Source organism: Perca flavescens, chromosome 8, assembly GCF_004354835.1.
Source record: "Perca flavescens isolate YP-PL-M2 chromosome 8, PFLA_1.0, whole genome shotgun sequence".
In the NCBI taxonomy this organism is placed as follows: domain Eukaryota; kingdom Metazoa; phylum Chordata; class Actinopteri; order Perciformes; family Percidae; genus Perca; species Perca flavescens.
Window position 1 is genome coordinate 23170154 of NC_041338.1, and position 12275 is coordinate 23182428.

General features: G+C 39.6%; 1 protein-coding gene across 1 annotated transcript in view; it reads right to left on the reverse strand.

Moving 5' to 3' along the window:
• The window catches only part of roraa (RAR-related orphan receptor A, paralog a), a 214847-nt gene extending 204789 nt beyond the window's left edge, over positions 1–10058 (reverse strand). Inside the window, exon 1 of the mRNA XM_028584840.1 lies at positions 9719–10058. Coding sequence (XP_028440641.1) covers positions 9719–9872 — 154 coding nt within the window. The 5' untranslated portion in view covers positions 9873–10058. The remainder of the gene's footprint in view (positions 1–9718) is intronic.
• Positions 10059–12275: the final 2217 nt, after the last annotated feature.

A 12275-nucleotide genomic window follows, 5' to 3' on the forward strand; every position in this document is an offset into this window, starting at 1 on the left:
CTCCTGCTGCTGCACAGACAACACACAGATGAAGGCCGAGTGACTTGATGTGTCTCTTTTTTGAAGTTTTAGATCCAAATCTGGCCTTGAACATAAAAAAAAAAAAAGTAAAACTGTAAACTGTCTGGAAAATTTGTTAGATTTTTTTTAAAATCTGTAAAAATATAAAAAGGAAAAGTATTAATTAAAGGAAGTATTTTATCTGCCCACATTTAGACTACCCTAAATGTATTCTTACATCAATCACTAGTCTGTTTCACTTCTCTGGCTCATTCAAAATTCAGCAGTTATGCGTTTAATGGATTCAAACAGACAAAATAACATCACTCGAGTTCTGCCCTTTTTCTCTGGTTACCTGTGAAGGATTGATCTGAAGATTTCACCTATTACTTTTACAAGAACAGTGAGGTCTGGCCCCGAGCTATACTGCAGAGCTTAAAGCCCCCTGTGAGATAGCCTGCAGCCTCACATTCTCCTTCTGGCTGTTGCAAATGTTTCCGTACTTGAGACAAAAGATGACCAAGCTATCACTTTGAACTTAGGAGGGACCTGCTTGAGGATGTTTGGCAGCCACATTTAGCATAGTCTCTTAAATAACTTGAAAATTAATTGGATCGCTCCTGGTTTCAGAAGATAGTTATTTGTCCGAATGTTGCTCTACAGTATACAAAAGCTCCAAAGTCAAAATAACAAGTGCACTTTCTTGTAATTAATCTGTAAGACAAGGCTCATTATGCCTTGGGCCGCTAGGCGGCAGGGAGTTTTAAAGGCAACACAGCACAGGGAGAATTTGAAAGTCGACCAAAAGATGCACAAGAGAGCAGAAGGGGAAGGAGGAAGTGAAAAACCTCTGTTGACACCTGGTCTGTATGATAATCTGATCTGTGTATGATGGCTCAGAGTTTGAAAGGCACTTTGTCCAATTAGAAGTGTGCAGCAAATTTCCACCTGCCCCTGACAGAGATGAAGTGGCTCTTTCAGAAGACACTATGGCACTGAGCCAGCAAAGAGAGCCCAAACACTGCAAGTGGAGCAAGCAGAAATTAATGAGCATCACAAGCCACACTTGTTTAACACAAGATGACATGGAATGAATATTACCTCAGTTAAACTGCATCGTACTATATTTCAATTACTCAAACCTTAACAAAGGCTAAAAAGGAAAAAGTTTATAAACATTACATTACATGTCATTTAGCTGTCATTTAGCATGTCATTTTAGATTGACGCTTTTATCCAAAGCGACTTACAATTGATATACTGTATATGTCAGAGGCCTCTGGAGCAACAATGGGTTAAGTGTCTTGCTCAGGGATAAAGAGAAAATAAGTTGATAAAGGTATTGTATCAACAGTAATTCAAAAAGGAGATATTTCTGATTTGTGTTGGATTTGGACTTTTATTTACATGCCACTTCACCAAATTACTGTCGTTAACCTAACTTTAGTCAAAATACCTTTTAGTCATTCATAATGGCTAAGAACATTACATTTTAAAAGTGAAAAATAACTTTTGTACAATAACATTTGACAACACTAAAAGCAACAGGAACTGTTCTGTGCTAAGTTCTTCATCAGTTGATAGTACAGTGTATAAGGAACGTCTGCGCGATTTGCCACTATCAACATCAACCAAAGGCCTTCATCTTCCTATTTCTGTAGGTCTATTTCTGTCTGTCACATAAAAATAGGCTTTTAACAACCCAGCATGGCGTTAATTATTGCCTCTTTAGTACTGCATTAGTAAAATAAAGCTGCAAATATTGATTGATCAGACAGCTGATATTTGTCAGTGAATGAGAGCAGGATTCGTGTACCATACATGGTGAAGAGTGACTCTTGTCTTTCAATCACTGTCAGAAAGCAGCACAGCAGCAGCAGCAGCATTGCTGCATTGATTGAGCCCCATAGTGCCACACTCTGTCTTAGTACGCCTCCTAAAGCAATCAATCCACAGACACGCAAGAACCAAATATTCATTAGTGACTTATTCATATTCAAAAGCTGCCTTTTGAAAGTAACAAAAGAGCAGAATTATGTTTGACAGGCACATTACAATGATTCTATGACATCCTGTGTGAGGCATGAACAATCATGTTCATCTTCTATTATTTCATGAGTAGAAAAGTGTGTGCATTACTGTTGTCCGCCAGATGAGGACATCTGTATAAACAACTGGATTATCTAAAAAAAGATCATTGTGTTAAAATGATAAACTATGAAATAAATACACATGACATTCTTTAATTTCACAAATAATCAAGCCAGAATGCTACACTCAGATGTGTTTAAAAGGACAAAAAGGTCAGTAAAAATCTGCGTTTGGACAACACACAGACTAGTGTGAGATGTTTCAATAAGAAGAAGCTAATAGTTTCACACAGAGTGATTCAACATGATTAATACTTATGGGTATTGTTTAAGTACTCCAGCCCATTGGCCCTCTGTAACTGGCAAAAAAAGAGAGACGGGCTGCTATGTTAATAATTAGTTGGTTCTGCGCTCAAAAAAATTCTGTCCAACCTCACCAGATTTTAATCAAAGGCTGAAAATAGTAGCTGATTGTAATCGGCACTCAGAAGTCACCAGGGGTGTTTGAAGAGCCCGTCAAGCCTGAGAGTGGAGCTAATTCGATTAAGTGGCGGCAGTACCTGGAGGGGACGGATCTGTATCTCTCCCTTTTTTATTTATGAGATTAAGTCACGCTTGTTATTCCAATATAAATAATCAAGCCAACAGAAATGACACTGATTTTCAAGTCGTTTTATCTCCCTTGTCTCTTCAAAAGTTTTTTGTTTATTTCAGGTGACAAATAAACTTTGTTGAGTAATACTCCAGCAGTACCGCTGTAACGTAAATCTCGGCGAAGCATGTGATATGGATGCCTCGCCTTCCTCAGTATTATTACCTTACCCCATGTGATAGGACCAAAGGAAAATCAAAGTATAGGCAGTAGTAAAAAATATTCTGCTCCTGCAACTATATTATTTATAATATTTGTTCAATTTGAAGATAGATTTGTGCAAATGAAAAGCAAACACTTCACATGTGGTGAAATAATGATGCAGAGACTAATGATGCCTGACTTGAAACATGGCCAATTTCTGAGTCCACCTTTTCAAGTCTATTCTACTTACAAGTAATACAACCTGAGAATACATGATGTGCAGACATTGTTAAGTTACATTATTATAACCAACCAAAAGAGAAAGCACATGGCTGTTTCTGCCTTGTTACTGTTCTATATCTATACTAGACGGCTACAACACATATTGCATATGCGATACATATTTCCGTTTTCATCTTAGCCTCATGTCAAACTCCACCACTCGACAGTCCTTCAAACAGAGCTGCCGTGAGGGCCATTTAGCCTTCAGAAAGCAAGATAAATAATGGTTAAGAGGCTCTTGAGGTGTGCTGTTTGACTAACATACTTCAGATTTTACAACGTTACCTCTTCCTGTTTTAAAGCGTGCACATGCACATAACGTCTGGGAGAACCTCCCTGGCTGGGAGATCATCCCAATTTTTCTCTCAAGTGTTCAACACATGTCAGCGCTCTGCAGCCTGCATGAAGCCATAAAGGCTCTGTGGTAAAAACAAAAAAATTTATTCTCTGAGTGTGCAGACACTCATGGCTTTATGTTCACATGACTCGAAGCAGCATGAATGCATGTGTCCAATATGACTTTATTTACACAAATGATGGTTTCAGAGATACTGCTGGTCAAAGTTCCTGAGTGCTGGGCTTTTTGGTGTGAGAGGCTTACCTACCTGCTCTGAAGCTTTACACCCTCCAGAGATGTGAAAGGCTTGGCCTTAGATGCGACATAAGAATTCCTCTGAGTGATCCTTTAGACCCATCTCACCACCTCTTTCCCTCCAGGCCTCTTCTAAAGGGGACCATTTCATATCAGAGAGGCACAGAGCAGCACAGAGCCAAGCAGCACCAGTACTTAGGTCACAGTGTACCACATTAAATTTAGACTCCTTTAACGCCCTCCAATAATGCATCTGGAGTATTTCCGGTCATTACTATTCAGACTTTTCTATCTAAGATACAGCTTCTGTAAATGGGCCATAGATCTGAGCAGTCATTCACCACTGGAGATTTCACATCAAATCTGGTGTCTGTCACTAGTTGAGACTACCTCGCCAGCCCCAGTTAAGCCGCTGGTGATTCAAACTCCAAAATAAACTGTCCCACAAGAATAAAACTTTCAGATTTGGTCTAGGGCAAGTTTGACTTTTCTAAACTTAAAAAAAATATATATATAGCCTATTAGGGCTTGCATTGCATTACTTACATTATACACCGGATACATTTAAAAACTAACTTACAGGTTATCAAAAATTGCAGCTACACTACAACATTTGCGCTACGAATTCTTGTAGTTGCGTTTTACTTTTTCAAACCTTTTCATTCTGCATCTACAGTGTGTATCCTGAGCTGTGTAATTAACTGTTTTGTATTATGCCAGCACCAATTAACAACTTGTGCAACCACTGCACTTTGTGCTAATTGAAAGCACATGGACTCAGAGAACTTGAAGCGTAAACTACGTTTTCTGCATTATATTACTGTAGGTGCCACAAAATATAGAAGATGGAAATTTGACATGTATTGTATATATATTTCAGCATGGAAAACTTTGAAGTTATTGAAGTATATGTCTTCTATTTAAATATATAAAACAGTGTTTCCGTTACACACATTTTGCAGCAGCGGCCGGCCAACCCAATAAACAGCAACGCGAGTACAGCATTTTCTCCTTAGGCAGAGTGACAAACAGGGAAAAAAAGCCTAGATGGCTGCATTACGATTAAAACCACGCTCACACGGGTTTATCAGATCACAAATGAGACAAGTATTAGCTAGCTACTGCACCCTGCGGTCACTCTGCCTCACTCTCCTCGCCACTGGGAGACTACTTCACCGGGAGGAGAGCAGGCGGCAGCTCCAGAGATGGACCTTCAGTTAGCACCTGTAGCAACTCGCGTTCATCCTTTGCAAACTCCAGCACCGGGGGTCGCAGCGGCAGCACTGGGTCCAACTTGTGTAACAGCAGCAACAGAAAATCTATTGATCCGACAGGGAGTGGGGGTGGTCCAGGATCAGCAAACTTTCTGTTAAACCTAAGCGTTACCTTTTACCCCCAGTGCTGAAAGAAATCATAGAGGAAACACTGTACTGTATAAAGCACCAAAAATACTTAGTTTAAATAGGTCCCATAAACGCCTTTGTGTGTGTAATTGTCTTGCAAAATTTCCTAAAATCAGGGGGGACTTAATTTAAATATTTGAATATAATGAGTTGAAAAGTAAATTTGAGCCATTTATATCACAACCAAGACACTTTAGAAAATTCAAACCAAGTTTCTGTAAAGAGAGACACCCAAACACGCCTCCCTGATCTGTACTTATTCTGATCTGTACTACTTATTACAAAGGTAAACTTTAAAATCAAAGATTGGTTTGTTATATACACACACGATGCAGCAGCATGGAACTTTTTATAACTTTACAGGATATTAGTTTGATATAAAAAATGATGCATAACCATATTTTTGAAATGTAACAATAGATACAGAAACAATCCAGCAAAGGGAAAGAAAAAGAGACAAGGGATTTTTAATTTCATGGGACCTAAAAAGTAATGAGCATTTTACAGCACAAATAAGTAGGATCATTTAAGCCAAGACAATATTTAATTTTGTTACTTGTTATTTTAAACTGACAACAAGAGAAAAAGAGCCGCGCACCTGAAATGATAAAATCTCAATCAGTGCTTATTTAACTACTAATCCTGTTATGTTGACATTCCCAGGTACATCCTCTTGCAGATAACCATGCTGCTCGAATGTAATTTGACCTTTGAAGCTCTTAAAAACAAAAGACCTTATTTTTCAAAAGGTAGTGGTGCCAAAGTCCAAACTAAGAGAAGCTCGCCGTTTATGTGACAGCTGAGCGCACAGTTGAAGAAATACTGTTTTTCTTATATACTATATTACTATACTGTTGGTTTTAAGAAAACCTTAACGTTAATAGATTAAACACTGAGATAAAACTCTGACTTCAGGCTGATTATTAACATTTTACAGTGTTAACCGTCTAACAGGTACCAATAAAAGAGCTCATGATATCATCCCCTCACCTACATTTAAGAATTGAAAACGCAGGAGGACTGAAACTCGATATTATGTTACAGGCAGCCAGCCAGAAAAAAAAGAGACACCTAATGGAGTTCCTCTCCCGGATCTGTCCGAGCTGAAGGCTCAGTTATAAGCCTATACCTGTATCTTTGTGCTCTCCAGCGGGCAGAGAGCCCTAATTCATTGAATCTGAGAATGCCACAGCCTCAATAATGTAGCTGTCCACTCGAGTGGCTTGCAAGCCCCATGCCAACTCCCGGTTTGCTGCGATTTTGTGTAAAACCTTTTATTTTTTTCTCAAAAGCCTTTGCGCCCCTGCACCTCATCCGTCTTGTGTCAACAACAACTGAATAAATGCTGCCACTCTAGCCGAGAGCTCTCATTTCGCTGCCCAAAAATAAAACTGTTGGATGAAAGTCTGGTTGCATGTTCATTAAGAGAAGACTGAATGTTTTCATACTCCGGCCGTTTTAGTTTGGACCAGCTACTAAAACTGCAGTGTCAGGTAAGATTTTCTTCCCACAATGAAACATTCAAAACGGCAAAAAAAAAGAAGCTCTTAAGAAAAGGGTAACAAAAACTTGTAATGGGACAATCTACAAAATGTTGTGACATACAGTAATAGGTTAAAAACTGGTATTTAGCATAAAAAGATAAAAAGAGATGCAATCTAGACAGGACACTGAGGCAAGCTAATAAGCAGGACGCACTGTAAGACTTTCCACTGTAGGAAACCACATTTCACCTGGTGACAACTTTCACAATGTTAAAGACAACATGTATGTGTTTTTTTGTCTGTTATGAGTAGCAATCATTTCCACCTTCTCCCTAACCAAGGAACATATAATCAGATGACTAACTGTCACTATAAATGACAACAACAAGCATTTGTGCAGCATACAAGACAAGCGTAGTGTTCAGTGTCATTCAGTGCACTGCAGTACCCCACACACACACTTTTAAAACAAACTAATACAAAAGGATCCAGGACACAGACACTTGTATCAGATCTGCGGCTTCAGAGCTTTGCTGTGCAGTTGTGAGGTCTCAAGCCTTTGCAGAGACCATGACCTCAAATAACCAAGCCATTAATATTGATTGTTACCAAATTTGCGAACCGAGGGATCTTGCAATATGAAAATAACACCCTTTCTTCTTTCCAGTAATGATATCCACAGCCCTCCAAGGCCTGTTCTCTGACCCACTCAAGTCTTACAGCAGTGCTTCTGCTGAAGTAAGCCCTTTCTACTTAAAAAGGTATTAGCACTCAGGGTTAAAACAGTAAATGCTCTGCATGCAGGATAAGAAATGTGCATCCTCAGAAAGTCTAATACAGCCGGTGTAAAGAGGGAAACAGCACTTGAGCAAGTGTCTGCCGCCTTTCAGATGTTGGTTTCTGGGGCTGGCCTGAAAAGCCTGAGCGTAGAGCTGTAATCCTAAAAAAAAATGTCCATAACACTACTGTGAGCCATAAACATTTTTTTTATTTTTTTTTTTTTTTTTTTTTTTTTATTAGCCTAATCCTGCGGAACTGTACTGACGCAATAAACCAACTGCAGTTACTTCTTAATAGAACACTTTATTAAATAAAGCAATTAAGCCATAACTTCTGTGTGCTGAAGGTTCTGAATAGTTCTACATAATCACATTTATAAATAATGTGCTTGTGAGCCCAATGTCTTTTAAAACAAATATAAGCCAACTGTTGCAGTGCTCTATTGTGGTCTATGGCTGAACCCAATAGATTACTGTATATGTAACTGTACATCAAAGCAACAGGCGTCAACTTCATGATTCTGCAAGCTAAGATAAAAAATGAATTGCCTGTTTCCAAGCAGGTGTCCTGTATGACGGAATACACTGAGTGATAGGCTAAATCACATTGAGATATTGTATGAACTACGCAGTTCAACATATCAGAATAAATTAAATTTAGAAGTTTAATCACAACCCATTTCAGATATATGTTGACTTACACTAAGTTTTTTTTTAAGTTATAAAAACTTTTCTTCCAACCTTCTGCTGGTAATGCTCTCTTACAATAATTCTTATTCTTTTGCACAAAGGTCAAAAATAAAGTTTCAGTGCAGGGAAACTCCTTTAAAGCTGCAGAGGTTGTCCCACTGAACATGTGTTTTTTTCACCCATTCAGCATTACATAAGAGACCGAAGGCGTTCTTTTTCCTGCCTTTCTCTTTCCCAGGCACTTTAATCCTGTGCATAAAAGGGTGGGGTGAATATGGGTCAGCAGGTTAGGAGTGTCTCAAAGTCAGACTTACGAAAAAAGAAATCAATCCACCAAGCTTCCCAACTACCTGTCTATGTCTTGCGATTACATAAGTGCTCCGGCTGTGCCAACCCACAAAGTCACACAGTTTCCCTTCAGTGGTATATGCATGTAAATACCCGCTGAAGTGCAGTGATCAACCGTGTTTTTTTATGGGGAGTGGGGGGGAACTATTGTATAAAGTGAAAAGATCTACGATGATGATTTCTGCTCTTGCGCGCCTCTGTTTATGGCTAAACCTGTTACATAACCCGCTTACATTCCACATTCACCATATCACACTCTAAATATACCCTTGCGCACAGGAAGAGTGCGCACACAGAAACCCCCGTACATTGAATTAACTGTCACATGTAAATCGCTTTGCCTCACTGCCATGCATATGTGCTTGTCAAGAATCAGCAGAGAAATCTGTATTTCTTTGAACTTGGATGAGACCGGTTAGCCTGTGCTGGAGACAGCCGAGAGGGGGTGTGGTTAAATACTGTCTGTACTGTACAACATGGACGGGACGTGGTGGATAAATCATGTAAAAATGAACTAGTCCTCAGCAGCAATGCAGACAGACATTTGACGGGCTAATTGACATTATAGGCCCGATTAGTTTGTATTGTCTGATCATGTGGAGGTTTAGTCGCAAAATGCGTGCAGAGTACTTCATTCTTGCAACAGTGTTTGAGAGCTGGCGCTTAACAAATTCCAGCTGCTGGGGCGTCTTTTTGCACACAGGAATAGCCTAAAATCTGTTAGCTGGATATATAATAATCCAGGCAGACGGCGCAGTGAGCTGTATCAGGAATAGTGGAGGATACGTCCCTACAAAGGGGAATGGGACTGATCGATAAACTAGCCCACAGTTTGCAAAAGTTCACTTTTAACACTTTGACGATATCGCGTTTGAGCGGACAGGTTGTCCCATTTTGGCATGAAGAGATCTCCTGTTGGTCATTTTTTTTTTAAGTTGTAATTGATTTATCTTGCAGTCAGAGTAAATGTGACATCTGTGACCGTATCACCCCCCTATGATTTGAGCTGTCAGTGGAGCCTGAAAACAGCAACACACACCGAGGTACCAATTACAAGCGAGCGGGTAAAAGCCGCGGTGATACCAAATAAAAAGCCATGTCTCTGTGGTCGGGTGAATTTTGACAGCCTGCAGTTATTTTATGGGGAAGCGGTTTAGGCTAATTCATTTTGAAGTTTGATTTGAAAAAGAAAAAAACAAACGCCATCGGTCTTTTATTTCTCACACAGTAAAACGCGAAACACGGTCCGCTTACCTCTGTTGGTGCTTGAACAGGTCTGCCTTCGAACCGGGGCTGGATGGTCCGCTTTCCGGAGCGTCTCCAGGTTTACCGGGGTTTCCCTGACCGGGGTAGCCGGCTCCGAGGCGCTGTTGCCCGGGTCGCTCGCTGGATCTGGAGGGGACTCCATGTTGAATTTCAGATTTGCTGTTTAACAACGGCTAGTACTTAAAACTAATTCTATGCGATCTGTGAGCTCCGACACTACGTCTTGCTATCTAATTTAGAGTAGAAGTAAGAAATGAGAAATGCGAGTGTGTCTGGAGGTGGGTGTGTAGGTTTGATTGTCCACTAGCAGCGCTAGTGAGACTGAGAGCTCCAGTCATGCACCCTGAAAAGGGAGAGGTTGTCAATAGCCGAAGAATAGATGTAGGCCTGAAAGTAATCCATGCTGATCGACCCTGCGCAGTTTTACATGGACATGGAACTATTTTATTACGGTTTCACCTTGCTCAGCAGTTTTTTACATCTGTGTATTATCGTACTTATAAGTTTGGCACATATTGTGATATACTATAGCCTAGGCTGCTGCTAATTTGAAACTGAAAACTAGCCAGAAATGTCAAAATGCATCATAATGACATGCATTTGCATCATCTTGTGATCTAAAAGCCATTGAACTGGAAATAACGAATATCATTAATATTTTGTGGTTGTTATTTTTGCTTGAATCACAATCTGAAAATTGCTCCCAGCTAAATATGGCCACTATCATCCACATCATCATATTCCATTCTCAATAGGCTACACAATAGCGTCTCTGTTTGCAAGTTCACAGTCAAAAGCTGCGGAGGTAACGTTACAGAAATGATTTACTGCTAAATCATTCAGTGTGTATTCCTGACTGCAGCAAGCTGCACGCTGCTCCTGCCCATATAACAACTTTCATGACTGATAATTCAAACAAGGATAGCCCAAGCGTTCTTCATTATTTTCATCATCATCACCACCACCATCCTTATCATCATCATCATCATCATCATCATCATCATCATCATCATCATCATCATCATCCTCTCCTCCGTTCTGTGGGAGGAGCGGACTGCATCTCTGAGTAGCCTGCTAGAGCTGATGAAAGGACTCTTCCCGTTACTCTCACAATAACCTGAGTGTCTCCGCTCTGCTCTGATAAAAGTTCAGATTGACAGCAGTTTGGAGAAAATAGGCTTTAAGATGCAGTGTTGCGTACAGCTGGCATCGAACGTCACTCTGGCAACCGGCATGCATGCACCGCTTGTTGCGCAACAATTACAAACACCATGCTTTCTGCATGTGATCAGCGGGCAAGCTGCGAGGCGGAACCCCGCCTCTTAAAAGCGGTGCACGTGGACTTTGACATGGGCCTGCCCTCTCAGTACAGAGCCAGACTGCTGATAGACAAGTCAATGATAATACAAAAAAAGCACTATGCCAAACACTAATGAACTTATGAATTGATCAAATCATAGAAGGAATATCTCTTTAAACACTATACATCTGTTAAAAAATAAATAAACGTGATTGTATATTAATATTGATTAGGCTGACATGACAAGGTCTTTTCTACATGGTATTATTGTCTTCATGTATATTGCCATCATTTACATAACAGCTTGATGATTACATTTGATTAAAACCAGTATGTCTGCCTTTACACGTGAGCAAAGTTAATTCAGTAGGTTTTAAAATACAGAAAGTATACACTATCTTTTTTTCAGCTACCTATTTTCAAGTTAATTTTGTGTTTGCACCTAAAATTATATTATACAATGCTATCATGTATTACCATCCTGCTACTTTCTTTTCTAAATAAAGATCACTGACATTAACAGCATCAAAATGACAAATAGGTTTGTGTTATGAACTAAACACGACCAAAACAATACACATACACAACAATGTATTTGACTGCATGCACATCCATTGGCTGTGGTATACGACTACAATATGCTGTCAATTGGTAAAAATTAAAGTAACGTACTTTAAGTGTCTTAGATTTGGTCTCCTCTGCTTAGTGTCAGATTTTTGTTCAGCTTTTGTAACCTGTGTCGACCTTTCATTTATTTGTTGGTTTTGAGGTTGGATGAGCACGTCATTAGTCTAGTGACATCATTTAAAGGAAGCTAAATAGTGTCAAACATGGCAGTGAAACACAAGGTGAGAGACACAGCACAATGGTTTTGCAATACTATTGTCTAGTAATTAAGTCAACATATTTAAAAATCCATGAGCATTGTGCAGGTGCGAAAAAATTAAAAAACATGAAAAAATAAATAAAGTGGATCAATATAAAAATACAGAATACATTAAATCCTACAAAGAGTAAGGTCAATATTTGAAGTCTGGACGAGTCACAGGGGAGGACTTTGCCCAAAAAGAATGTGTTTTCATGTTTCCTGTGCGGCGATCCTTGCATGTAACTCACCAGCATGAGTATGATATAACTTTTGGAGCTGTGCTGCGTTTAAGACCGACTTTTTGACTGAAAGCCAGAAGGAATCTCTCACTGCCAAGCGAAGAGGCCAAGTTCCATTAGATCTGCTCAGCTTTAGCT